Here is a 25,556-nt window from a genome sequence, read left to right as displayed (position 1 = left end):
CATGGCACCTGGAGCACAGTCTGCAGGGGGTTGCAGAGGACAACCGAACCCTCCCTCGAGGCATGTTTGACTGGACTTATTTTCCTAAAGATAGAATGCCCTGTGTTATCTGCTAAATTTACATTTAGTCATTTAGCAGACACTCTTATCCAGAGCGACTTACAGTAAGTACAGGGACAAATGTAGGCAAATGTGATTTAGACAAATATGCCAAACAGGAATAACACACATAAAGGCTCTCATAAAAAAAAACACACACCAGAGTTAGTTCCAGAAACGATTTAATTCATCAAAACCAGTCATAACACTTTAGAGCCACTAAACGCTTGTTACATTGCCCTATTCAGACGTTTCTGTGGTTAGCTTGCCAGCCTTAAGTGTCTTGTTAAAAAATCAAAAGCTCAAAAACAATCACCTCCCAGACATAACACTGAACGTTCTCCATATTGGAGGCCATATTTAAGTGAGTTGCGGCTGCTTTCTCTGTCAGTATCTGGGCTGGTGAAACCTGGATCCCCCACAGACTCATTTTCACACTCACCAGTAATTGAGTTCCGAAGAAAGCTCCGGATTCGAGGGTCTATGAAAGAATTGCTCTGAAAATAAGTGTGGTCTCCTGTGCGAAGCTGGAATTCCCACATGACTGTGGCTTCGCGGTTCCACAATGTAACCGAGTGCATCACTGTCACAACCCTCATCAAAAACCATCCATTTGGATTTGGATTGACTAAGAGGGCCAGTCGGGGGTGTTGTGTGCGTGTGTTTGCATTCAGGGGGGTGAAATGAGTTTTCCAACAGACGCTTGTCTGTGTTATTGCTGTGCTGTCTCAGATTGCTGGGAGATGGGTGGCCTCATTGAAATGCATTAAGGGGGGGGGGGACCTTGGAAAGAACGAGATGAGTTAGAGCATGATTGGAAGAGTAGTTACACATACTCTCTCTCCCGTCTCATTCTATCTCTTTCTCTGTCACTCTCTCATTCTCTCTCTCTTCTCATTATATCTCTTTCTCTATCACTCTCTCATTCCCTCTCTCTTCTCATTCTATCTCTTTCTCTGTCACTCTCATTCTCTCTCTGTCTTTCTCTGGTACCTCCACAGACCGACATGCACACATAACTTTGTCTCACGCACACAACTTACAGTTAGGTCCATAAATATTTGGACATTGACACAATTTTCATCATTTTGGCTCTGTATACCACCACAATGGATTTGAAATGAAACAATCAAGATGTGCTTTAAGTGCAGACTTTCAGCTTTAATTTCAGGGTATTTACATCCAAATCAGGTGAACGGTGTAGGAATTACAACACATTTTATATGTGGCCCCCCCCTTTTTAAGGGACCAAAAATAATTGGACAAACTAACATAATCATAAATCTAATTGTCACTTTTAATACTTGGTTGCAAATCCTTTGCAGTCAATGACAGCCTGAAGTCTGGAACCCATAGACATCACCAGACGCTGGGTTTCGTCCCTGGTGATGCTCTGCCAGGCCTCTACTGCAACTGTCTTCAGTTCCTGCTTGTTCTTGGGGCATTTTCCCTTCAGTTTTGTCTTTAGCAAGTGAAATGCATGCTCAATTGGATTTAGGTCAGGTGATTGACTTGGCCATTGCAGAACATTCCACTTCTTTGCCTTAAAAAACTCTTTGGTTGCTTTCGCAGTATGCTTCGGGTCATTGTCCATCTGCACTGTGAAGCGCCGTCCTATGAGTTCTGAAGCATTTGGCTGAATCTGAGCAGATAATATTGCCAGAAACACTTCAGAATTCATCCTACTGCTTTTGTCAGCAGTCACATCATCAATAAATACAAGGGAACCAGTTCCATTGGCAGCCATACATGCCCACGCCATAACACTACCTCCACCATGCTTCACTGATGAGGTGGTATGCTTTGGATCATGAGCAGTTCCTTCCCTTCTCCATACTCTTCTCTTCCCATCATTCTGGTACAAGTTGATCTTGGTCTCATCTGTCCATAGGATGTTGTTCCAGAACTGTACAGGGTCTTTTAGATGTTTTTTGGCAAACTCTAATCTGGTCTTCCTGTTTTTGAGACTCACCAATGGTTCACATCTTGTGGTGAACCCTCTGTATTTACTCTGGTGAAGTCTTCTCTTAATTTTTGACTTTGACACAGATACGCCTACCTCCTGGAGAGTGTTCTTGATCTGGCCAACTGTTGTGAAGGGGTTTTTCTTCACCAGGGAAAGAATTCTTCTGTCATCCACCACAGTTGTTTTCCGTGGTCTTCCGGGTCTTTTGGTGTTGCTGAGCTCACCAGTGCGTTCTTTCTTTTTAAGAATGTACCAAACAGTTGATTTGGCCACACCTAATGTTTTTGCTATCTCTCTGATAGGTTTGTTTTGATTTTTCAGCCTAACGATGGCTTGCTTCACTGATGGTGACAGCTCTTTGGACTTCATATTGAGAGTTGACAGCAACAGATTCCAAACACAAATACCATACTTGAAATGAACTCTAGACCTTTTATCTGCTCCTTGTCAATGAAATAACGAACTCCCATGAGGGAATAACATACACCTGGCCATGGAACAGCTGAGCAGCCAATTGTCCAATTACTTTTGGTCCCTTAAAAAGGGGGGGGCCACATATAAAATGTATTGTAATTCCTACACCGTTCACCTGATTTGGATGTAAATACCCTGAAATTCAAGCTGAAAGTCTGCACTTAAAGCACATCTTGATTGTTTCATTTCAAATCCATTGTGGTGGTATACAGAGCCAAAATGATGAAAATTGTGTCAATGTCCAAATATTTATGGACCTAACTGTATATATATTAATTCCCCCTCGCACACTATCACACTGGTACTCTCACATTCCACCTCCGATATTAGCGTTGTCATATACATGTTTACGCCAGTTAATCTACAATGTGTAACACATTGTGCCGGACTGATGAGATTGGTGTGGAGAGCTTTGGGTGAGGCTGGCGATGTCTGCACGACAAGCAGTCAGCCACCTTTCCTTGTGGGTGAGTCACCTGTCAGAGTAGTCAGTAATCTGTCCTCTGTCAACCCCTGTGGTATAGTAGGCTGGAATTAGACAGGTTCCTTCCAGGCCAGATCCTTGCCCCATGTCCCCAACCTAGGGAGATCCTACTCTGGGTGAAGATTGACCCACTGCCCCCTTATCTTCGTGACACCCAGAACCAAAATAGAGTGCCTGTATGGGTCTAGGATTTTCTGTTTATATGTGTGTGTGTGTGTGTGTGTGTGTGGATGATGGTTGGTGTGTGTCGAAGTTATGGAATGGGGAAAGTGTGGGTGTTTGTGTGCTCGTTCTAACCCAACTTCTCTTCTGTCAGCAGTTGCAACAGAGAAGCAAAACGCCAAGCAGGCCCAGGCATGGAGCTCGCATCGCCCTGACCCTCGCATCTGCACCACGAACCCACTGCCGTGGGCTTTAGCTCGAACAGTCAGAACCCCTGGAGATTGACCATGGAGTCGGAACTGAAGACGGGTCTGTCCGTGTGGGCCATCGTGGCCATCGTGTGTAACTCAGTGGTGGGTGTCCTCATCCTCATCCTGTTTGCGGTCCTCTACAAGGCCTGCAAGGTGCCCTCCTGCCAGGAGAAGGCTGCAGCCCTGATGGACTCCCAGCTTCAACACCGAGGCGAGCAGAAATACCTGCTGACCGCAGCCTGATGGAGAATTTCGCAGAGAGCGTAGCTAGCACTCACTGACTGACTCGCTAATGACTCCCTAACAGAAAATACCTACGTCAAGTCAATGAGCTGTAGTTCCCTGTTTCGCTCCCTCCTCACTCTCCAATACCATGCCTCTTCTCTTTCTGTTCCATTATATCTAGCTGGTTTTGTGGGGCCTTTCCTGTGGGACTCCCTTTCTCTCCGTCTGTCACTGTCCGTCGGTGAAGCTCAGAGCAAACGAACAGGATGAAGGCTGGTTGGCTAAGCGCCGCGTAAGACAAACAACGAGCGTAATCCTCTTATCTCCTTGGCGCTCGTCTGGCATGGTCCATCTGTGTGTGTTTACACTTTGCAGACCGGTGACGCCGTGCCCTGCACGAATGAGAAACGGCGAGGGCGAAAGAGGGCGAAAGGTTGCACGGCGCTGAGGAGAGGAAGCGCGAGGAAACGAGAGAAGACTCACTTTCAGCTATTCACCGGCCGCTCGACGTTTACAAACTGAGCTAACGATACCAGGAAGTGGAGAGATAGACCACCAGACGGAGGGGGGGGAGATGAAAAGATAGGTGGACGCACGTTTCGAGAGACGCGACGACCACAGAACCGGATGTTTTGATGAGACATTGTTTACCAAATGAGAACTCGAGGCCTTTGACTGTGAAGTTTCAGATTTCTCCAGGTCTCCCTCCGGTAATCGAAAAAGCTACATAGAGGACCACTTACAAAATACAAGTGTCACATTCACTAAACATTAGCTAAAGGTCTTAGTCCGCTGTACGTGTGGGTTCCTATTTATAGATGATCTTTACAGGAGAGACACTTGATGGTATCATGACCTGTTAGACAAGTTAGACAATGTCGTAGATTATTGTGGTGAGATGTCTGACGACTTCAAATGCCAATCACTACATTCCTGCAAAACACCATTATATCCATGGATATCATTTTGAACTCATTTTTTGTATTCACACAATAAAATGGTTTACTTTTGTGTACAATACATGTCATGCATCTTCTTGGCTTACCGGGGCTCACATCCTGTGCCATATAGCTCAACAACCTCAGCATTATCCTTACTTAGCAATTAACAAAATGGCTTTGAAATTATAGAGGGCAAATGAGCATTGCTATAGTTAACGCATGTAGTATCTTGATCATGCCGTGTTGTTAGACCAAGATGCCCTCCCCTCCCCTGCCCTGCCCCATAACCCTCCCCCCCTTTTAACTCACCGTCAGTCCGTCAATCAAGATCTCTCTCTCCGTCCATTGCCTTCCTCTCCTTCACGACAGATTAAAGATTAGAAGGGTTACCAGTCAATCAGATGTATGCACACATCCACGGACATAAACACTTTGTGCACTCGTCTTCCACTAATAGTCTGATCTTAAAGGTGTGAACGGGTCACGCTAATGAGATGTGCGGATCCCTGATTTAGATTATCGACCACTGAGATGAGAGGAGATGGCAAATCTCCCGAATGCCTCTCCATGGCACTCAAATGCCGTAACTCGTAGTCCTTTTGAGGGGTTTTCATTTGAGAAGGGTCAATACACATTCCTTGACATGGGCACTTGTCATCTTGCTTGTCATAGTCTATCACGTAAATGTGCCACACTTAGCCGTGCAGGCTACTTTTCATCAGCAGTCCCTGGCATGTCAAAACATTCACAGAAAAAATAGAAAATCACATAACATATAGCATAGCCTATATAACAAATGAAACAATGACACGGCTACTCCAAATTATGACAGCACATTTGATTGTCCAGCGACTACTCTTCCACAGATTTGGAGAAAGAATGGAGACATGAGATATGATATCCCTTACTTCTGGGGGGGTAGTTTGCATCTGTGTGTTTGGGGAGACCAAAAAGCAGACACGAGTGCGTGGATTTCCAGTGCTCTGTAGACAGATGGCCGGGGCCTGAGGTAGGTTGTTGCTCTAAGCTAGAATAACTGCATAGCTGCTCCCACCACCAGTTTCACCACAGGCCCCAGCACCACCTACCTGCTCATGGCAAACCAAAGATCCCTCACACCACTACACTTACGATACACATGGACAGCGGAACACTGTCCGTTTTTTGGAGCACTGACGCTGGTGGGAGAAATTCTCGGATCCGACCATTATTTATGCATGCATTATATTAATCCACACCAGTTTTAAAAATAATTCTCTTTATATTACTACCTTGCTTCTTGTTTTACAGCCTTGTAAGCATGTCTGTTCTTGCTGTTGTTTTCATGTCCTGGCGTTTGAGGAGGACTAAGGGGCGGGTAAATAAAGAGGACACGGGTCATGTTTTATTCAGTCCCTCTTCCCTTTTAGACAGTTTCAGGGGGATGCCTTTAGGAACATCGGACACACAATGATGGCGTCTTTTTTGTTCGCCAGCTGTTTGGTCTCACCTCCCTACTTCCACCCTTTTCTCCACCTACTAGATGAGCTCATGACTTCCTCCTTCAAATGCCGCCACACCATTGGTGGAGAGACAGACCGGGCTTTCTCAAACATCTGCGACCCCGACCACTGACAACAAACAGAATACTTTGAGAACCCTGAAAGCCCGGTCGGTTCGTAGACAGCACATTCACTGCCCCGAGCAAACCCAGACACTGGCAGTCCCTTTGAACACACGGCAGGGTGACCCAGAGGTCTCGCGCAGGACCGTGAACATGAACGCTCTCATATCCAAAGTGACGAGTCTAGACTTGTCTTTTGCGTAACACTGACCGTGACTTGCTGTGGCCGTGACTTGCTGTGGCCTTCACCTACATCCCCTGGGTTTAGGTCTCCACGGCCTTCGTCTCCTCGCAACTCTCATCTCGACGGTCAGGTTACAGCTGCCGCTATCTCGATGGAGGGAAGGCGTGCCAGAGACGCAGGCTGGGCTCTCTGCAGTCTGTCACATGGGCTATGTGGGACCATTAGTATTCCCCCTTACCCACCCTTTTAAACTCAGCCCGCTGTTATGTAACAACCTTTAACAAACACGGCCAACATCCAGAGCGCTAATAAACCGAGGCCGACTCACTAATCTGCCCCTCCATCTGCACCGCTGGAGGGGTTGCGTAACCCACATCTACCAAGAGTCACTGAGGATGAGGATCAGTGTGTGCGTGTGTGTGTGTGTGTGTGATGGGACATGGTGGTAGTCAATAACGAATAATGAATGAATCATCAGGCTCTAATCACATCACATCTCCTTGGTTTCACTTGGGTAATAAGGATTCCCAAATCTGCTTTATCAAAGCAATCGCAGTGATATAAAATAATTGGATGGGGGAAATAATAAAGTTGAATCCGTACACAGCATGATTATAGTCCCAAAGAAGCACACAATTTAATTAGAATGCATAATAGCTATAGCAAATTAAACCACACAATTGTTTCTAAGAACAAATGCATGCGCGTGTGTGTGACTGGAAGGCAAGGATTTGCACAGCATCTGGGTCCAGAACCATACATGCTCTCACTATCACTCGTTCTCAACTCTTAATCCATTTCCATATTAGATTGCCATCCATATTAGATTGCCATCTAATGGCTCATGCCGGCCTATTTTTTTCTGTGGATGCAGTGGCATTTATAAACCAGCGCATGGTACATTGCTGCACTCTGCTGGTGTAATTCGGCATCTGTAAACGTGTTAAAGGGACGATGATGCCAGGCTAGAGAGTATGTGTTCAGGCAGAAATCGTTTTTTTGCGCCTAACCGGCCAAATTCGCCTAAATCTCAAACTGATTTAAAATGCAATATTTAAGAAAAGTATGGACCTGGTATATCATTGTCTTAATTTAATCCGCGATGGCTTTACATTCATGTTAACTAGTATTGTAGTCTACACCTAATTGGCTGATCCCATTTAGTTTGACAATATCATGTCATAGTGGGGCGGTTTTGTACCCGGGCTGTGGCGAGGTGACTCCAGGATTAGTACCCGGAAGTGGGTGGTTGAGTCACAGACTGGTCACACATCAGACCGACATACTGCCTGCTGGGATGCTGTGATGAGGCAGAGAACAGGAGATCAGAGACCGTTACAAAACTGAGAAACGGACAATCTTAGCACCGACACAGCTCTAAAACCAACTACAAGGAACGGCCGTTAAATCGCCAGGCAAGGACGAGCATATAATAAGCGTCGCCAAAATGATGGAAGAAATAGATAGATTTCAAGTGCCAAGCGCTGTCCAGGGGGAGAATGATCCGCTGGTAAGCTGGATGTGATTTCCATTCTTTTGAGATCATTCTAATAATCGAGCTTAATTTGTAGACATTTTATTTTAGCCTACATTACGATATGGAATCGTCATATATTTATGAAGGCCCATATAGCCTACACACGGGCCTGATATAATGTTTGCTTTTATAACGTCGCATTCATATGCGCAAATAAGAACCACAAATTATCAAAGGCGTGTCAGACCCGAGGTTTGTAAAACCCAACATTTAGGCTTTTTAGTGGTGTCATTCATATGTGATTTTTTCCTCTTCCGCTAAATTATATAATTGAGCCCTTATATCAAAACAAGTAGCCCATAGGCTACTGCTACAAACAGCGAGGCCTATAGCTCCCGTTGGATTACTTCATCCTGCGGAGGCTGCGTGAAGCGGCACCTGCTCTCCATGGTAGGCATGCGTCCCTGGAGCGTAGGCTACCGTGTTGTGCTGCTTCAGACTGATTCAAATCAAGGCTACATGATTCTGTTTTATAGCTGCTGTTGAAACGGGGGAAAAAAACAGAAGCTTTTCAAGACCTATCATAATGCTAAATTTGCAGCAAACAGGAATGGCACATCATTGATTATTGATGGATCAATGTTATCTCTCTCTCTCTCTCTCTCTCTCTCTCTCTCTCTCCCTCTGTCTCTCTCTCTCTCTCTCCCTGTCTCTCTCTCTCTCTTTCTTTTTCTCTGCATCTGTCCTCCAGGACCCAGCATCCTCCACAGCATCATCCGAGGCAGACTCAGATACCAGGGAGGGGGAGCCAGTCACCATCAACTACAAGCCCTCTCCCCTCCAGATGAAGATAGGTGAGCAGTAGTGGTACACCCACCACACCTGCTTTCAGCACCATGGACAAGGGACACTCAGAAGAAGCCGTGTTTAGAAGAGATAGAAGCAGCTTACACAAATGCAGGTTCTTGACTTTGAGACAGCCGTTCTCAATACTGGTCCTCAGGACCCCCTGCCCTGAACATTCTAGAAGTTTCCCTGCTCCAACACACACCTGATTCAAATGAATGGGTTGTCATCAGGCTTCTGCTGAGCTTGATAATGACCGTTTCATTTGAGCCAAGTGTGTTGGAAGAGGGAAACATCTAGAACATGCAGGGCTGGGGGTGCCAAGGACCAGGACTGAGAAAGACATCTTAAAGGAACATATGTATCATGTTATGTCTTGACAACTTGCCCATATCTTTGATGAAAAGTCATTTTATTGAAAGGGTGCTTAACAATTAGGACCTGAAATGGTTTTAGTCTGCTAAAAGTGCTTTACACATGCAGTCCTTATACGATATTAAAGCACTACAGAAAAAGTTGTCAACTTTCACCAATGGACCCATGTGGTCAGTTGAAAGGAAGTAACAGTGAACTACAACGTGTGTCCACCATGATCCACGTGATGTCACATCCTGTCTTGTGCCTCCGCGGCGTGCAGAGAAGCAGCGGGAGCTGGCCAGGAAGGGCTCCGTGAAGAACGCCAACGTCGTAGGAAGCCCAGTCAACCAACAACCCAAGAAGAACAACGTGATGGCCAGGACGCGGTGAGTCACCCGCCACGGCGTTCTGTGAGACCTTTCTCTTTTGCTGTCGTCGGTTCTCTACTCATCGCGCAAATGTCTCTTTCTTCTTAGTCATCTGTCTCGCTCTCCTCCCACAACCCCCTGGCCCTCTTGTGCTGTCTGTCTCTGCCTTTGTCTTTCCCTTAGGCTGGTAGTACCAAATAAGGGCTACTCTTCCTTGGACCAGAGCCCAGATGAGAAGCCCCTTGTGGCCCTAGACACAGACAGGTAATGGGCCCCATCCACACCTCCACGTCACCGTCAGGGCTGCGTAACTACTTTTATAGACACGCGGGACATGTGAAACGAAGCGCACGCACACACACACTCAAGAACCTTGTGTTTGTGTTGCAGTGACGATGACTTTGACATGTCAAGATACTCCTCGTCAGGATACTCGTCAGCCGAGGTGAGATGTGTGAGGGAGCAGGTACCACGCCAAGCAGCCACAGGAGCCATGTCACACCCGTCTCTCTCTCCCTCTCCCCCTCTCTCTCTCCCTCTCTCTCTAATTATCTTGTTCACTTTCACTATTTCTCTCTCTCTCGATTTTACATTTAGTCATTTTTACATTTAGTCATTTAGCAGATATCCAGATTATCTTGTTCACTCTCCCTATTTCTCTCTCTCTCGAATTATCTTGTTCACTCTCTCTCTATTTCTCTCTCTCTCTAATTATCTGGTTCACTCTCACTATTTTTCTCTCTCTCTATCTCTAATTATCTTGCTCACTCTTACTATTTCTCTCTCTCTCTTTTCCAGTCCCTTTTATGTTCGCTCAGTCCCCCACTTCAGTAACCCACTCTCTAATTACCGGTTGTAAATGATTCAGTGTCCTGTTTCAGCCGTGCCACACGTTTGTCTCGCATGTTATGTCCAATACTGTAACTTAGCCGTTCATCTATGTATATGTCGCCCGACGGATCAGTCAGTCTTGCCTGTCGGTTGTTTCCTGGGTCCTAACGCCTGTCTGTCCCCCTTTCAGCAAATCAACCAAGACCTGAACATCCAGCTGCTAAAGGACGGCTACCGCCTGGACGAGATCCCCGATGACGAAGACCTGGACCTGATCCCGCCCAAGTCCGTGAACCCCACCTGCATGTGCTGCCAGGCCACCTCCTCCACTGCCTGTCAGATCCAGTAGCCCCGCCCCCTCCCTCCCCCCCTCCCTCCCCCCAACACACATCCCCGCCCGCCTGCAGTGAGTTTACTACGCCTGCGGAGCGGCGACAGAGAGCAACAGTAGAATATATGATAAGTACATATACGATGACCAATAATCAACTTACCTAACCGAAAGTTATGTTTGAACCTGAAAATGCAGAAAAAGGGAAAAAAGAACAACAAAATGACACAAAAATTGTATTACAAAAAAAAAACTATTATGACTATTAACAATAATGACTTCCTCCTATGGTAGGATATGCACTTCTGTTTGTGTTTGAGGTTTAGACGGAGGCTTACACTTGGCCTCTGTGGCTCCTTCTCCCGGCCAATATTGTGTAACACAAGTGAACAAAAGGTTAGTTTCCGTCGTTTAAAGGTGATTCTCATGTCCCGAATTGTTAAGAAACATCATCCGAACTGCTGCTGATTCGACTGCTTTGCTTACCTGACTTCAAGGTCCGAGTCTCTGCTTTCGTTTCGTTCTCTGGACCTTATTTTCTTGGTCATAGACTTTTTCAATTGAGGGATCGGTATGATTGTATGTGCTGGGATGTGCTTTTGAAAAGGGAACACTAGGTGCCCTTATATAGTCTTGGGACAGTCCTCTGGTACTGAGAACAGGGTTGTGTAGCACAGGCCAGAACATTGCACTCACCCACTCACTTTCCCTTGACTTTGTACATGTTTATGGTAGCTGACCGTTTGAGTTTTTAGGAATGAATGTATTGTGAAGAGGCAGAACGCATGAAAAGCAGTTAGGGAACTTGAACTTTGGAACTTTGGAACTGGCAGATTAGCCTTCACTCCGCTACACACGATCCACTTCTAACTTGACCGTTCATTGGAAGGAATTTGTCGTTATTTTGAATGTGTCGGACGATTTGAGGTGGTTCAGCTTTCACCGCAAAACTGGTTGAACACCTGTTCCCCATGTTAGAAGGGATGACGTCGTTGAATTGACCAACGGGATGAGCTCTGAGCCTACATATCATTGCACTGATTTTGTTGTCTTTTGTTGCTTTCCACCCATGCCGGCCCACACAGTTCCAATCCTATAGAGGCCCAATGACTGGGCGAATGGGCTTGAGGTTATTGTGCAGAGATTAAGCAGACTTTAGATAGCTTTGCTGCCTGTCGTGGCTTCATGGCTTTGCTATGCCATCCCCTGCCGTCACATGTCAAAGTCCTGTGTTCCTATTCCACAGCCTTTTCCCTAAAACTGCCTCGTCGTGCACCACCTCACAGAAAGAGCTTTTGATTGGTGTCAAATCGTGTGCATACACCAGTCCTCGGCATCCTTGTAGGGAAGTGTCGAAGTGCAGTTCAGGGAAGAGAGAACAAGGACCCAGGAAGTACACGCAATGCCAACTGAGGGCGTTGGTCGCCATCTCTCTTTCTTGTGATTGGTTGAAAGTGATGTATCATGAACATGGAGCAGCTATCCCACACACTTTCACTTCTTCTTCTTTGGTTGATTTGCTATTAGAGTATGCCTTAATTATCGAATATCGAAAAGAGTGTATTTTATGTCCTGCTCTTGAATTAATTGATTTTAAACGGATTTGCAGTCTGTGAAGGAATGTTTTGATGTGATATTATTTGTAATTTATTTTTACATTTAGACACAAGCGTTTCTTTTTTTGTGTTCAGTTTTTTTTTTTTTTTTTACAATTTGTTGTCATGTAGACACACCCATTCCAGTATTTAACAATGTGTTTGTTCTGTGTGGTGTATAATATCAATAAACACAAAAACAATGGAATGCTGTTTTGGTGACTGGTTCTTGCAATCAAAGAACATTTAGTATTATTCTATCAGAGATAAAGATCCCTGATAGTCCCACAGAACCACTGTAGGATTCAATTTAAAATAAACCGTGGGTCTTACACTGATATCAATGTATGTATGTATGTATGTATGTATGTATGTATGTATGTATGTATGTATGTATGTATGTAAATAATGAATAAAAGGCATACGAAGATAATTCTTTATTAATAAAACCTTCTGGCCAGTGAATTACACTGCTATGCACACACTTGTCTCAGTCACACAGTATCATGTAATTCTGAGCCTTTCATATGGATATTAGAAAACTAGTCAAATGACCATGAAGGCACAAACTGTGTGGAATATAGCAGTGTTGGTAAATAGAAACCTATTCACCATCTCACATTTACAATTATATGCTGCAATGTGCAAATCTGTACAAGAGCCACAAAGGTAACTGTACGCATTCATTCACAACAACTATTATTTGTTCACAAATGGGATGGCATTCAATCTCAACCTGATCTACCCCTACAGTGAACTCTTTAGGAGATCGCTGAAAAAGATGTGACTGGGGAGGTGAATCTTTAAAACTGATATTTTCTTAGAACAACTAGATTAATTAGGCACACATATCTACATTATGGATATGGAACAAAGTATCAATTGTAAAAACAGACATCAAAGGCTTGTGATTGTGATATCAAGATATGCTATAATTATTGACTGTTATCACATCACTCCACCAGAGGGCCCTTTTTGACAATACTTCAGTTATTTGCTGATCCTCAAAAACATGTACAGAAGACTCAAGCTGCGCATAAACAGTAATATATTTTTGTAATCATATTCATGAGAACATCGCTGTGAAATCACACATATAATTCACATATTTGTAACAGATTGGTGATGGCAAAGTCCACTGCTCTTTTGCAATCTGGTCTGTGCTGGAGAGTGTTGTCAGTATAGATCTGATATCAAATATTTAACATGGCATTGTGGCCCAGTATAACAGAACCTATTTACCACATTGTATTTCATAAAGAGTTTAGAGAAACAAATGACCGCTAGTCTGCCAGGGAAAGACACAAACCAAAGTCGGTACATATGTTCTCTTGACAGTCCAAGTCTAGCCTATATATCTACTAACACTACAGTATTTACATTACAATACAACATTCATCATGTCTTTCTGTCAGGAAGGGCTTTGTACAAGCGCAGCGTGTGTGTCTTACATTGAACCACAGCCTACGTAAAGTCAAAGACATCCACAGGATGATTGTGCTCCGGTGTGTGAATTAGGCATGTGTGTGTGTACAGTAAGCGTGTGTGTGTAACGTTACGTAACCCCGCCGTGTGTACGGGGTGTGCCTCAGACCCCGGCGACGGCCAGGTCACCAGAATCCGAGGAGGACGCAGAGAGGGAGGAACGGCGCCTATTGGCGGTCGAGTTCTCCAGCATGCTGGGGTCGAAGCCGGCATGGCGGCGGGCGTGTTTGGTCAAGTGGTCGCTCCTCATGAAGCACTTGTCGCACAGCGGGCAGGTGAAGCGCTTCTCGCCGGTGTGCGTGCGGTAGTGGCGGGTGAGCTCGTCCGAGCGGGAGAACTTCTTACAGCAGTCGGGCCAGGTGCACTGGAAGGGTCGCTCGCCTGTCAACACACAGTTTTTAAGGAAGCAAAAAAGGTCAGGGTAAGACTGTGAGGTCATCGGAGACATTCAGTAATGATTCCGTTATTTGTGTAGTTTGGTACCATTTTACAATCATTCCCAGAAGTGCAAATGAATAATCTCAAAAGATTTTGATCTTGACATTTTGAACACTTCTCCAGAGGTTGAGGTGACCTCACTTCAAAAATGCTCCAACCATAAACAAGTACACACTGTTCTGTTATCCTCCCAGTCAATACCCAAATTACACACCTAAGCAATCATCACGTGTCTGTTGCTCTCCATGAAGGAGGAGAAGGAAGGCGAAACTTCGTCTGGCAACACCCACAAAACGATCAATTGGTTGCAAGGATAGACAAACTACTGCGTTTCGATTTTCTCCTTTCTCCCTTTCCTTTTTTTGTGAGTAAACATGTCATTTGTGTGTACATAGGGTATTTCCTGTGAAACAAATCCCCTATTTATCTAGGAGTTTTAACTTTGTTTATTTAATTTTTTTGCAATTGTTTTTAACAAATGACAGTTCAATCAATTCAGAACAAGGATTTTTAGTATCACTAACAGCGTAGGTGTGAATTTGTCATCATCAAACAAAAAAGACAAATGGACGTTGTGCAATTTCTTGTTGTGATATGAGTGAACAACATGCAGTGGCTTGTGCACCACCCACCCACCCACGTGCCCTACTCGAAACCACATGTTCCCTGTTTACAACTCCAATGAGTGAGGGAGCGTGAAGTGTGTTACATGACGTATGAGGAAATTGCGCCTCACTGGGGTTATCACCGGGCGCCGTGGGCGGCAATGTCGCAGTGACCCGTATGATATAGCCTATTCAAAAACACCTCAATTTTTGATTATTCAGCAGATTTGGAAGACCTTTGGTCTTTGTTGTACCTATCCTAAATAGTTTATATATATGATTCTGTCTTCTAATAGCCATCAATACATTAACAACCTGTGGCCCTTAAGGATATGGCACCGCCCCATGCGCGCATTCTTTACCCGCGGTCACACCCCTGCCGTGCTTGTAATTAAAAGAAACGAAGCTATATGTTTTGTGTCCACGTAAACACATCTCACACCTACCCTTGACCCCTTTGTTGTGAAATGTTATGATTGCACATTTCACATAACACGTTGAACAAACACTAATATAACGCATATGCTTACCAGTGTGTACCCTCAAGTGGGCTTTGAGGTGAGATGACTTGCCATACATTTTCCCGCAGCCGGAAAAAGGACAGCAATGCCTCTTATCGGTAGACACCGGCATAATCACCGTCTTCTTGTTCCAAGACTGATTTGCTTCCTTTCGCACCCGACCATTACCCCGACGGTCTCCGGTTAACCGGCGACCACGGTGTCCCATATCCTGGTTTTGGGTAACACTCTCTGCCAAGCACCTTGTAGTGCCCACGCCAGATGATACGTTAAGTGTGCTTTGGTCGCATTTATTTAGGTCCAACAAAATCATCGCCACCATCAATAAAGTCCTGTTCTCCTGGTTTTCTTTGGTCAAGTCATCAGTTTCCCCAATATCTGGACAACCGTGCCCTGTAGACTGTGGATTTGAAATTGAGACTAAACATTTAGCGTCGACATCAGTTTCCGACATCATCATCACCGATAAACCCGCTCAAACAATTCCGACTTGAGATAGAAAACAAAACGTGCGCATCAGCTTCCCTGAATCACTTCGCCACAGGAAGGTCAGGAAACGTGGTGAGACATCCACACGTGTCAACTTAAATGTTTGTCTGTTTTTCACTTAAATACATCCGTCTGTTAACTTGGAACAAACAAAATAGACAAAAGCATGTCCTCGCGTGTAAATATCACAGAACGAAGCAAGATAAGTTCGCTGTTGAGATAACCAGATTGTCTGTGCGCTCACATGCGACAACTTGTTCTATTTTACTGCAAGAGCAATGAGTCCTCCCAACTCCAAGGAACAATTTCGAGGAATCCCAGAGAGTCGGAATAAAGCGTCCTGGCAATTGGCTACTACTAACCCTGACGTATTTACTTGGAAGAGCCCGTTCATTGATTGATTGAGGGAGCGGTTGACCAATAGTAGGGAGAGCAAACACTAGGCGACGTCTTTTTCAAGAGCAGTAAATCCATAACGGTTAACGTAGCAGCACATAGATTCCAATAACTGCACTAGGGTCAAATCCATCAATTGTTTTAATGTAGGTTACCTTCTACATGTAATGGCAGTGATTGAATCTAGTGCACACCTTCGTTTCCTGAATGGAAGTAGAGTGGTCGTTCTCTGGTTTCCCGTTTACCAACATGTTTACCCATATGTATGCAACTATCCTCGTAACCCCCGAGTAGCAGGTCGCTATTTTGAAAATGGCACACATGTCCGGGCTTTCAGGCGAAGGGAGTAGCCATTTCGCGGTTTTACCCTTTCCATAGCCTAAGAATGTTTCATGATCCTTCTAAAAGTAGTCTACATTGCACTTAAAGTAAGAAGTGAAATCGCTTACATTAGTCTTTCCCTTTGAAACGCATTGCTACAAACGTTTGCCGGAAAGACTGTGTCAACAATTTATGAATCATATGGCCTCGCCTAATAGCCTATCGCTGGAGCATATCAGATATCATGCATTCATTATCATATAGAACTTCATTGGAACAGAAATGCATCAGAGGATGTGTCTAGCCTATAATATCAAGAAAGCACCCGGGCAGGACAGTCTAGCCAATAGGACTGTGCGTAACAAGAGCTTTCTCTTCGATGTAAACTCCTCGTTCCCTGAATGCAATGGGGGGTTCATCCAAGGACACAGTTCTGGGAAAATATTGCTGAGCTTCGGCGTGTACCCGCCTCCTTTTGGATCTGTGCTTCCCTTTCCCTACACAAGTCCCATGCAAAACAAAGTAGACGTTGGTAATGATTTAGGAGCACATACGGATGTAATAACTCTGCGGAAAACGCAATGCGCCACTGTTGATTTCAATGAAATATACTGTTACAAAGAGGCTGGAAAATGAAAGGGAGTATATAACGACAACGATGGGACCAGAAGTGCAAACTTTCTGAAAACGATATCTATCTGCTAGAAAATGCTACTACCCTTCTCACGAGTAGAATGAGTGCACGTTGTTATTGACAAGTTATTTCAACGAACTCTTTACCCTGGTGGGTGGTGGGTGTGTTTGAGAGAGAGAGAGAGAGAGAGAGGGAGAGGGAGAGGGAGAGAGAGAGAGCACGCCCACGTGTATAGAACAGAATGTTCTTTCCTCTGAACTGAAGCTGAACTCGCGCGTCGCTGTCATGCACCGGTTAAAAGTAGGAAACCCAGTCTGGTTAAGACTAAGCTATTTTGAACCAAAGCGAACGCCCATGAATATCCTACTTTCAAGTAGGTCTACCTTCTGTTCTATATGGGTCAGTAAACATGGCCTTTTATAGCAAGATGTCATCTACGCATTCTAGATTTGAGCACAGGAAACTGACGCACGAAACCTGTCCCGCGCACAGTGAATTGAAAGGGGCAGTCTGCCAGCTGTAAATGTGAACCGCAGGAGATGTTATTTTGCAGTGTCAGAGACAAAGGGCGTATCTTTGATGTTCACAAATTCATAACAAAAACGCTGAAGGAGTTCAAACGTCAGTAGGCATATATCATCATGTATCGTCATCAGCACAATTATGTACATTAATATTAATGGGAACTGGCTGAATAGTACCGACATGAAGCTACTCCAAGGCCCTATAGAAATATGATTAAATAAAAAATATGTATCTTTTGTAGTTGGCTTATACACAATTACACAATATATATCCACATTTGTGGCTGAAAAAAGCACGACAGAAAACAAAAGAAAAAGGCAAATGTACTTATTCATTTCTTTATTTATTAATGCATGCCGGACAGAATCCTTTTCACATTGAAGAATACAGATGTGTATTTGCATCCAAATACTCACTACTGTGAATCAATGTATAATCTCTCTCAGAGTTTTACAGAGTTCATATCTGTACAATCCCAGTGGAAGAACCGCATGCATGAAATTACACTAAAGTGAGCCTGCAGGAATGTAAGTACCCTCGATTTCAAACTACAATATCAGCATTATTGCAGAAAAAAAACATGTGCTCGGACTCCTCTTTAGCGTACAAGTACTCACTGACATATTTGAGGAAAATAAAAACTTCATTGGCATTATAACCGTAGTCTATGATTCACAAAACTGTATGCTACAGTATAGGAAAATATTTAAAAAATACTGTACATTGGGTTTTAGTTGGATCGCATTGGCACACGTCTCAGTATCAGACTACTGTCATCTCTGCTTCAGGGTCCTCTCTCTTTCACACACACACACACACACACACACAACACACACACACACACAGACAGACCTCCCTTTGATTAGATATAGTCATATCTTGTACAACAGCCACTGCAACATATACAAAACATGTACAAAGCATTTACACATGAGTTAAGAAGTGCTATGGACATGGGTATGATTTCATGTCCTCCTTTAGGAAACATGAAACAGGTGAGAAGACCGCTGAACTCACTGGCATAGACCAGACTAATCAACCCAAACCAACACACTCCTATGGACCAAAAACAAAACAAACTGTATTCCTAGCTGTTACTCTGTCCACTAGGCACTTGTGTATATCTGAAGGGAATGGATGGGGTGCAACATGATATCCACCTGATTGTTCTGTTATCAAACCTATCCAGTCCATTCAGGTACATAAGTGTGGATGTAGCGATGGTATAAAAGGCTGTTTTGTCCTTCAGTGGGAAAGCAGATTAAGCCAAATCAGGATAAAATCCACCCACATAATTACTGGCCTACAGTGTACCTGCTCACACTGCTCATGACTGCAATGGTCATCTTGAACTTTGAACCCTGTGCAAACAACAGGGGTTGAGTTTGGCAGAACACCATTAGAGTGAGAGGTCATGATATCACATTTCCTTTTCTGCAATGAGAACACAGGACATTTGAGATTTAAGTTCCCGTAAGAGTTTGGGTTGAATGTATGAAGCACAGTGATTTAGTGGAAGCCTTCTACTGAAGAGATATATTTTAAAATATATATATTTTAAAATATATATATTTTTTTCTAATAAAATGTCTCTTTTATTTTTGGTGTGCAAATTCATACTTTACAGCTCTCTCGGCCAGTACAACCTCACTAGTGAAGAAAGGCGCTGATAACACAGTACTGGACATGTATAAGGCAAATCAAACATTTAGAACAAGAGCAAAGATACAGAGAGAGCAGCCGGTCAGAAGAACAACGTTACCCAGAATGCCTGACTCACGTCCTAGTTCTCCTAGTGTCTTGCGCAATGTGTTTTTAAAGCATGAAATCAACGTGTTTTCTCCAGTATTACAAACTGTAACATGCCGGAGATAAACACTGTCTCGAGGATTAGATTTACAATAAATGAACCACTGGAGGACTACAGATTAAGAGGAAGTGATCTTGGTAATGTGTTGCAATATATAAAGGAATTTAAAATAAGCACATTTAATGTTGAGTATCTGTCAATGTTGCCACTCCTTGCCAACAAGATGCCCTACATTTGGTAATGCTTGCAGCTGTATTGCCATGTCAACTAAATTACTTCAGTACTTAGATAACTCTTAATCCATTTGGTGAAAAACATATAGGAATTTATGAAATACTTCAAATATGATTCAGATTTACAATATAGTCATTATATAATATATTTAGTAAATAATATAATACATCAGCATTTAGTGCTTATAGGTGTCACCTTTTATTCATTTTAAAATCTTGTAATAATTCAAAATACTTTAAATTAGACAAAATATCACTGAGAAGATTTAAAAATTTAGTATTTCAAACAGGAAATCACTTCTTAATAGTAAGCAAGAAGCTATGACAATAAATCTAGTAATCAATCAAAAATGAATACAATATAATCAATGAAGTAGAGCAAATATAAAAACACAAACATGAAAAATGACTGATTGGAGAATATGTCATGTAAATGCCACTCGTCTCTTTTTCTACTGCTGACTTTTTCAATATCAAGAAATAAAAGAGATTTCAAAACGTACTGATTCTCTGCCATCTTCTGATCTCAATCTGAAATCTACCTTTCCTTCTTAAAAATGCATTGCTGAGAGAGCTGACTGAATGAATGCAGAACACATCCACGCATGGGCTAGCTGGGTGTTCATTCATCTGGGAGGCTGCCCCTCTCCTTTTGAAACTGAATTTCTCGCCGTTCCTTTTTGGTCTTCAAAATGGACACGACTCGCAAATGGAAATGGTCGACGGTCCCTGAAACCGTGGTCAGCTGGAGGAGTTTTGAACTTTTGTGTGGGAATTTGTTTTGGAAAGAAAAAACGAAATGACAGAAGGAGTGAATGACAGAAAAGTATAAGGACGGATCCAGGTGATAGTTGCGGCCTAGTGTCAGACCTTTAACCCTTGTGTTCTCCTCGGGTCGTTCTGACCCATCAGTCATTGTGACCCACCGTCGTATTGCGACAACTTTACCGCATACAAAAACAAAGTGAAGCATTTTCTTTTAACCGTCGGGCTGTCTCAGACCCCCCACATTGCGAAGGTTAAAAGAAAAGTATTTTTATTTGGTTTTGTATTGGGTAAAATTGGGTAAACACAATGATGGTTCGTTATGAACCTTTGGGTCATGTGACCCGAAGGCAGCACGAGGGTTAACACAGAAAACATCGCCTGCAGACATTGCGGAAGAACGGCACCACTACCAGCAATGCTCCATGATTGTTTGGTTTCAAAATAATAGTTCCACTTTTTACGCGTTCAGTTTTAATGTGCGCTTCCAGGAAGACTCCTTAAATAGGCTCACAGCTCTCTCTTGTGTTCAGAACTGAGATTCCAGATTGGGAACTGCAACCTCGGTATAATATGAATAAATTGCCGCTGCAGCCTACATGGCATCACACAGGGCCTTTCATGCTGCCTGTCAGTATGCCCTAGTGTGTGCATGTGTGTGTCACAGGATCTGAGGTGAAAACTGCCGTGGTATACAGTATGCAGAGAATCTCCCATCTTAAAATAGATTTTTGCTTTTGCTGCCCTGTTGTAGGACTATGTAACACCCATGATAAATGGTTCAAAGGAGAGGAAACAGAAAATAGTTACAAACCAGTTTCTTTAAGGACTTCCAGCTACTCTGAGTGGGGTTCCATTCTCTCACTAGACCTCTCATTCATCATGTGTGTGCAGCTGGAGTCCCTACTGCTTGACACTAGCCCAATATTGCTACAGGTGTTGGGAGAAACACAAGCAGCCATCAGTAGCATCCTCTGGATTGGGGAGTTTACTGGGCGAGGAGGTAGAAAGGGCAGCCAAGCAAGGAATGGGACAGACATCCAGCCCCGAGGCCACGTCAATCTGTTTACCGATCTCAATTCGAGACTAGACTAGTGTATCAGACAGTTAAGAGAACAATTACCATACTATAGGTGGAATAATGATTGATGTTGTGATGTATAACACGGTGACAGCATGTCGACTGGACAAAATGGCGGAAGACAGCACAACAAAAACTTTCATCACCAAACACCTAGTTAGTGTAAGCTACGGGAGGAGGTGAAACTACCCTAGAGTCATACTGTACCTCTTTAGACTGCTGGGACCCTGTCCCTAAACTCATACCACCTCTCCCCCTGCCCCCTCCCCCCCCCCCCGGCCCTGTCATACTGAAGAACAACGATGTGCCCACCCCCTCCTCATTGTCACGTGTAGTTGTGCCTGCTGTCAAAGCTACGGAAGGCAGAGGGAGCCGCCATTTTCCTCATGGAAAGGCTGTCTGTCTTGGCTGCCTCGGGCCTGGCCCCTGACTTGCTCCTGAGGAAGGGGTTCCGGGCCCCCAGCCCCCGGCCCCTGTCCCCCCCGGCGCCGCCCCCCCTCTCCATCCGCTCGCTCACCGACAGGCTCTTCCTGTGGGGCGGGGCCAGGGACGGGTGGGAGTCGTCCGAGGAGCAGCTGTTGGCCCGCTCCATCCTGGAGAAGGTGGAGCGGTGGGGGGTCCCGAGGCCCCCCAGGCGGTGGGGTTCGGGGGCCGGCAGCAGTTCCTCCGGGTCCTCGGGGTCCGACTCGGTGTGGCTGAGCTCGGCCTCTCGCTCCGGGTGCGAGGCGATCATGTCCTGGGGCTTGTCGAAGGGGAAGGAGGTGGAGCCCCCGGGCGAGTGCGAGCGCTCGGCCGGCGTGTACGGCGTGGAGACGCAGCGCGTGTCGATGCAGTCGGTGATGCTGGTGTACTCGGCCGCCTTCACCTGGACGCCCGCCCCCAGGCCCCCGTAGCAGCTGCGCGGCGTGAACATCATGCTGTGGGACTTGACCATCGACGGCTCGTCCAGGAAGCCCGCCCCGGAGGCGGAGAGGTAGCGGCTGCTCTTGGAGCGCTCCAGCAGGCCGGCGGACGGCGGCGGGGAGGGCTCCACGTCCCAAGGCGGCAGCGCGCCGTCCGGGAGCAGGTGGGCGGAGCACAGCGACAGGTCGGCGGCGGCGCTGTCCTCGAACACCGCCCCGCCGCCCTCGGAGTGCCTGTCGCCCGGCCCGCCGCCGTACTCCCGCCCTCCCGACAGCACCGCCTCCATGATCTCCGAGTGGAGGGAGGACTCGCGGCGCAAGGGCGAGCCCATCCTCAACGGGTCCAGGAAGGACTCGCCGGGCCCCGCCTCGTCCGACGCCGACACGTAGATGTCGATGCAGGAGGATGGGCGGTGCTGCTGGGAGACGGACAGCGTGGCCAGGGGGAGGGGCTTAGACTCCCTGGTGGCGGCTCCGGACGCCACCGATTGCGAGCTGTTGGCCCGGTGCAGGCTGAGGGAACGCTCCTTGAAGAAGCTGTCCGCCCGGTCGCCGGCGCCGCCGCGCTCGCGCCCGCCACCCACGTAGAAGGAGTGGCTCCGCGAGCGCGGCGCCATGCCCGTCGGGGACGGCGGGGACATGGAGCCCTCGGCCCCGCCCTCCAGCGCCTCCTGCAGGCGGTACGGGTTGCCCTCCGTGCTGTTGAAGCTGCTCTGGCGCAGGACGTACGCCGAGTCGGTGCAGTCGGAGGAGGTGCGGGAGCGCACCTTGTTGACCTCGCCGCGCTCCACGCCCGTCACGCGCTCCAGGGCCACGGCGATGCGGCCAATCAGCTCCTCCATCTGGGCCAGGCGGATGTCGACCGTCTGCAGGGAGGCCTTCATGAAGTGCTCTCTCTCGTTCACCTCTTCCAGGCGCATGGCCATGTTCTCCACCCTGACACAGAAGACGCGGGGCAAGGAGCCAGGAACAGCAGAGAAATTGGAACGACAGAGAGATATCCGAAATAGCGTCTAAGTGTAATATTAGCGACGTGTAATATATAATAATGGAATATATAATATACGTAATATAATACATGACATATACAGTACCAGTCAAATGGGAAAATGTGTCCAAACTTTTGACTGGTACTGTACATAGTATAGTATTCTTTTGAGTGCAGCGTGTACAGTTGACTCGTGAAGTGGCACCCCAACCTTTCCGACGTCACGCGGATCCTCTCGTCGTTGGAGGAGTTGAAGCGGTCGTCCTTCTCCATGAAGTACTCCTCGATGCACTGCTCCTCGAAGTCGTGCACCTTCTTCAGCTCGTCCTCGGTGATGAACAGCTCTGTCGAGGGCAACAGATGCTCGGTTAGGAAAAGGAAAGCAACGAAAACAAAACAAGTCCCAACAATGCATGCAGTGCAGTTTGCTGCATGTGCAAAACGTTCAAGTTGAACCATCGTCAATTCTTTGGCAAATTGTAGGATAGCTTGCCATCTGTGTCTTAATGCATATCTGTGCTTGCCTGACCGAAGCACTACAAGAATACGAATCCCATTACGAGGCACGATTAAGCCATACTGAATAATACATTTCAGTTGAAACCGAGGTGTCACTGACTCAGGCCGTAGTCTCTCTCGTCATCGTCGTGTTTCCGCCAGCGACAGCAGAGGTGCTTGAGGACCATGGTCATGTGACTGAAGATGATGAGGGGAGGGGGGAGCACGGGCCTCTCGTGGAAGGTCATGATGAGCTGGTAGCGCTGGAACTTCCACACCTGGTTGGAGATGGACTTGACCTCGAAGAAGGTGTTGCTGTCGGAGAAGTCAGACGAAGCAGGGAGTCAAATGCGCGTCAAGCAGCCCAACCCCCCGAAGAACCCGGGCCGCCGTGGTTCATTTAACAAGAGGTCAAGAGGTCATACAGTGAGGCCCCTTACAGTCCGCATATAGACATGGGAAGCATTCGGTCGTAACGCTCTGTAAGCAGCAAGAAGGAAAGATGTAAAAACAGGACTTCCATGAGTTATGATGCCATCACCTGTTTGCCCTTTATACTGTACACCCATTTGCTGACCATGGTTGACCATGTAAGGAAATGTTCCGTGGACACTATATTTGAACTTGTCTATCCATTGTATATAAGTACGTTTGTGCCTCACTCATCGGACCACTCTGTCGCGGAAAGGTCACACGATCCAAGCAGCTCGACTAATAAATGGAGTCAACTCTTTTCATTGTCGTGCATCCTTACGGCCTCCGACAGACAGATCAATTAGAGATCACTGGCCAAGGGAAAACCATTGTCATTCATTTTTTCAGCTTTATATCACAGACTTGCCGTGTACGACACTAACCAAATTCCCTTCTAATCCACACGCATGCATGGTGGTATCGCATCGTCTTGTCATTTGGGTGACGTGTGTGGAGTCACGTACTTGAAGACAGCGATGAGCAGGTTGACCAGCAGGATGTTGGCCACCAAAAGATAGCAGGCCATGATGGCGGGGACGATCCAGGCGCCGGTCTTACAGGCCGGCAGCGCCACAACCACCCCGTCGTCGGTGGTGATGTTCATGCCGCACGGAGCTACACGCCACGGCAACACAAACACAGAGAGACGGCAGTTAGCCCAGATCGTCCGCGCTCAGGCGGTCGGGCGGGCAGTCTGAATGGAATCCGCAAAATGATAAATATCAACGCGAAAACCACTGTGCAGGTAAGTGCGAGAGTAGTAAATGAAACATGCGAGTCAGAACAAATTGATAGTAATTTCAAAGTAGTAACGTCATGAAATAAAAGTAAGAACGTCATGAAATAAAACAATTATGCAAACATACAGGCAAACAGGAAACTGATATCAACGACACTCAAAAAAGGAAAAACAAATGTTCCAATAAGTTTGCAAACAAACCAGACAGGTGCGGTGGGGGGGGGAGGGGTGGAAGGAGTGGACAATAGCATGAATTTGAACGGTCTCATGTGCTGAAATGTTGTTTTTGCAAAATATATCCCCAAAATATATTCATTGTAACTTGCTTTTCCAATATATTTAAACATGTCAAGAATGTTTAAATGATATTGTCACATGTGCTCGCCATTGCCTTGCTGCGTAATGGTCGTAGGCTACTACATATACAGTTTGAATGTATTTAGGATACATCATGTGTT

The 25,556-nt window shown here is 45.7% G+C and overlaps 3 protein-coding genes across 3 annotated transcripts in view; 1 reads left to right on the top strand and 2 right to left on the bottom strand.

The window, feature by feature from the left end:
* Positions 1–7,620: 7,620 nt before the first annotated feature.
* Positions 7,621–12,402, top strand: fam219ab (family with sequence similarity 219 member Ab). Its single transcript, XM_062454304.1, has 6 exons — positions 7,621–7,899; positions 8,618–8,720; positions 9,350–9,455; positions 9,621–9,701; positions 9,828–9,882; positions 10,459–12,402. The coding sequence occupies exons 1-6, from the start codon at positions 7,837–7,839 to the stop codon at positions 10,615–10,617; spliced, it is 567 nt and encodes a 188-aa protein (XP_062310288.1). The 5' UTR covers positions 7,621–7,836; the 3' UTR covers positions 10,618–12,402.
* A 214-nt stretch (positions 12,403–12,616) lies between these two features.
* On the bottom strand, positions 12,617–16,494 carry klf9 (Kruppel like factor 9). The gene is made up of 2 exons (XM_062454303.1): positions 15,253–16,494; positions 12,617–14,060 (listed from the first exon to the last, which is right to left on the bottom strand). The coding sequence occupies exons 1-2, from the start codon at positions 15,701–15,703 to the stop codon at positions 13,783–13,785; spliced, it is 729 nt and encodes a 242-aa protein (XP_062310287.1). The 5' UTR covers positions 15,704–16,494; the 3' UTR covers positions 12,617–13,782.
* Positions 16,495–20,787: 4,293 nt separating this feature from the next.
* trpm3 (transient receptor potential cation channel, subfamily M, member 3) overlaps positions 20,788–25,556 on the bottom strand; it is a 33,503-nt gene continuing 28,734 nt past the window's right edge. The window contains 4 exon segments of the mRNA XM_062454093.1: positions 20,788–23,335; positions 23,599–23,731; positions 24,007–24,200; positions 24,824–24,974. Of these exon segments, the coding sequence (XP_062310077.1) occupies positions 21,823–23,335; positions 23,599–23,731; positions 24,007–24,200; positions 24,824–24,974 (1,991 nt within the window). The 3' untranslated portion in view covers positions 20,788–21,822.

Source organism: Osmerus eperlanus, chromosome 28, assembly GCF_963692335.1.
Source record: "Osmerus eperlanus chromosome 28, fOsmEpe2.1, whole genome shotgun sequence".
NCBI lineage: Eukaryota > Metazoa > Chordata > Actinopteri > Osmeriformes > Osmeridae > Osmerus > Osmerus eperlanus.
Note: the sequence above shows the minus strand (reverse complement) of the source record. Positions and strands in the feature narration are given on the sequence as shown.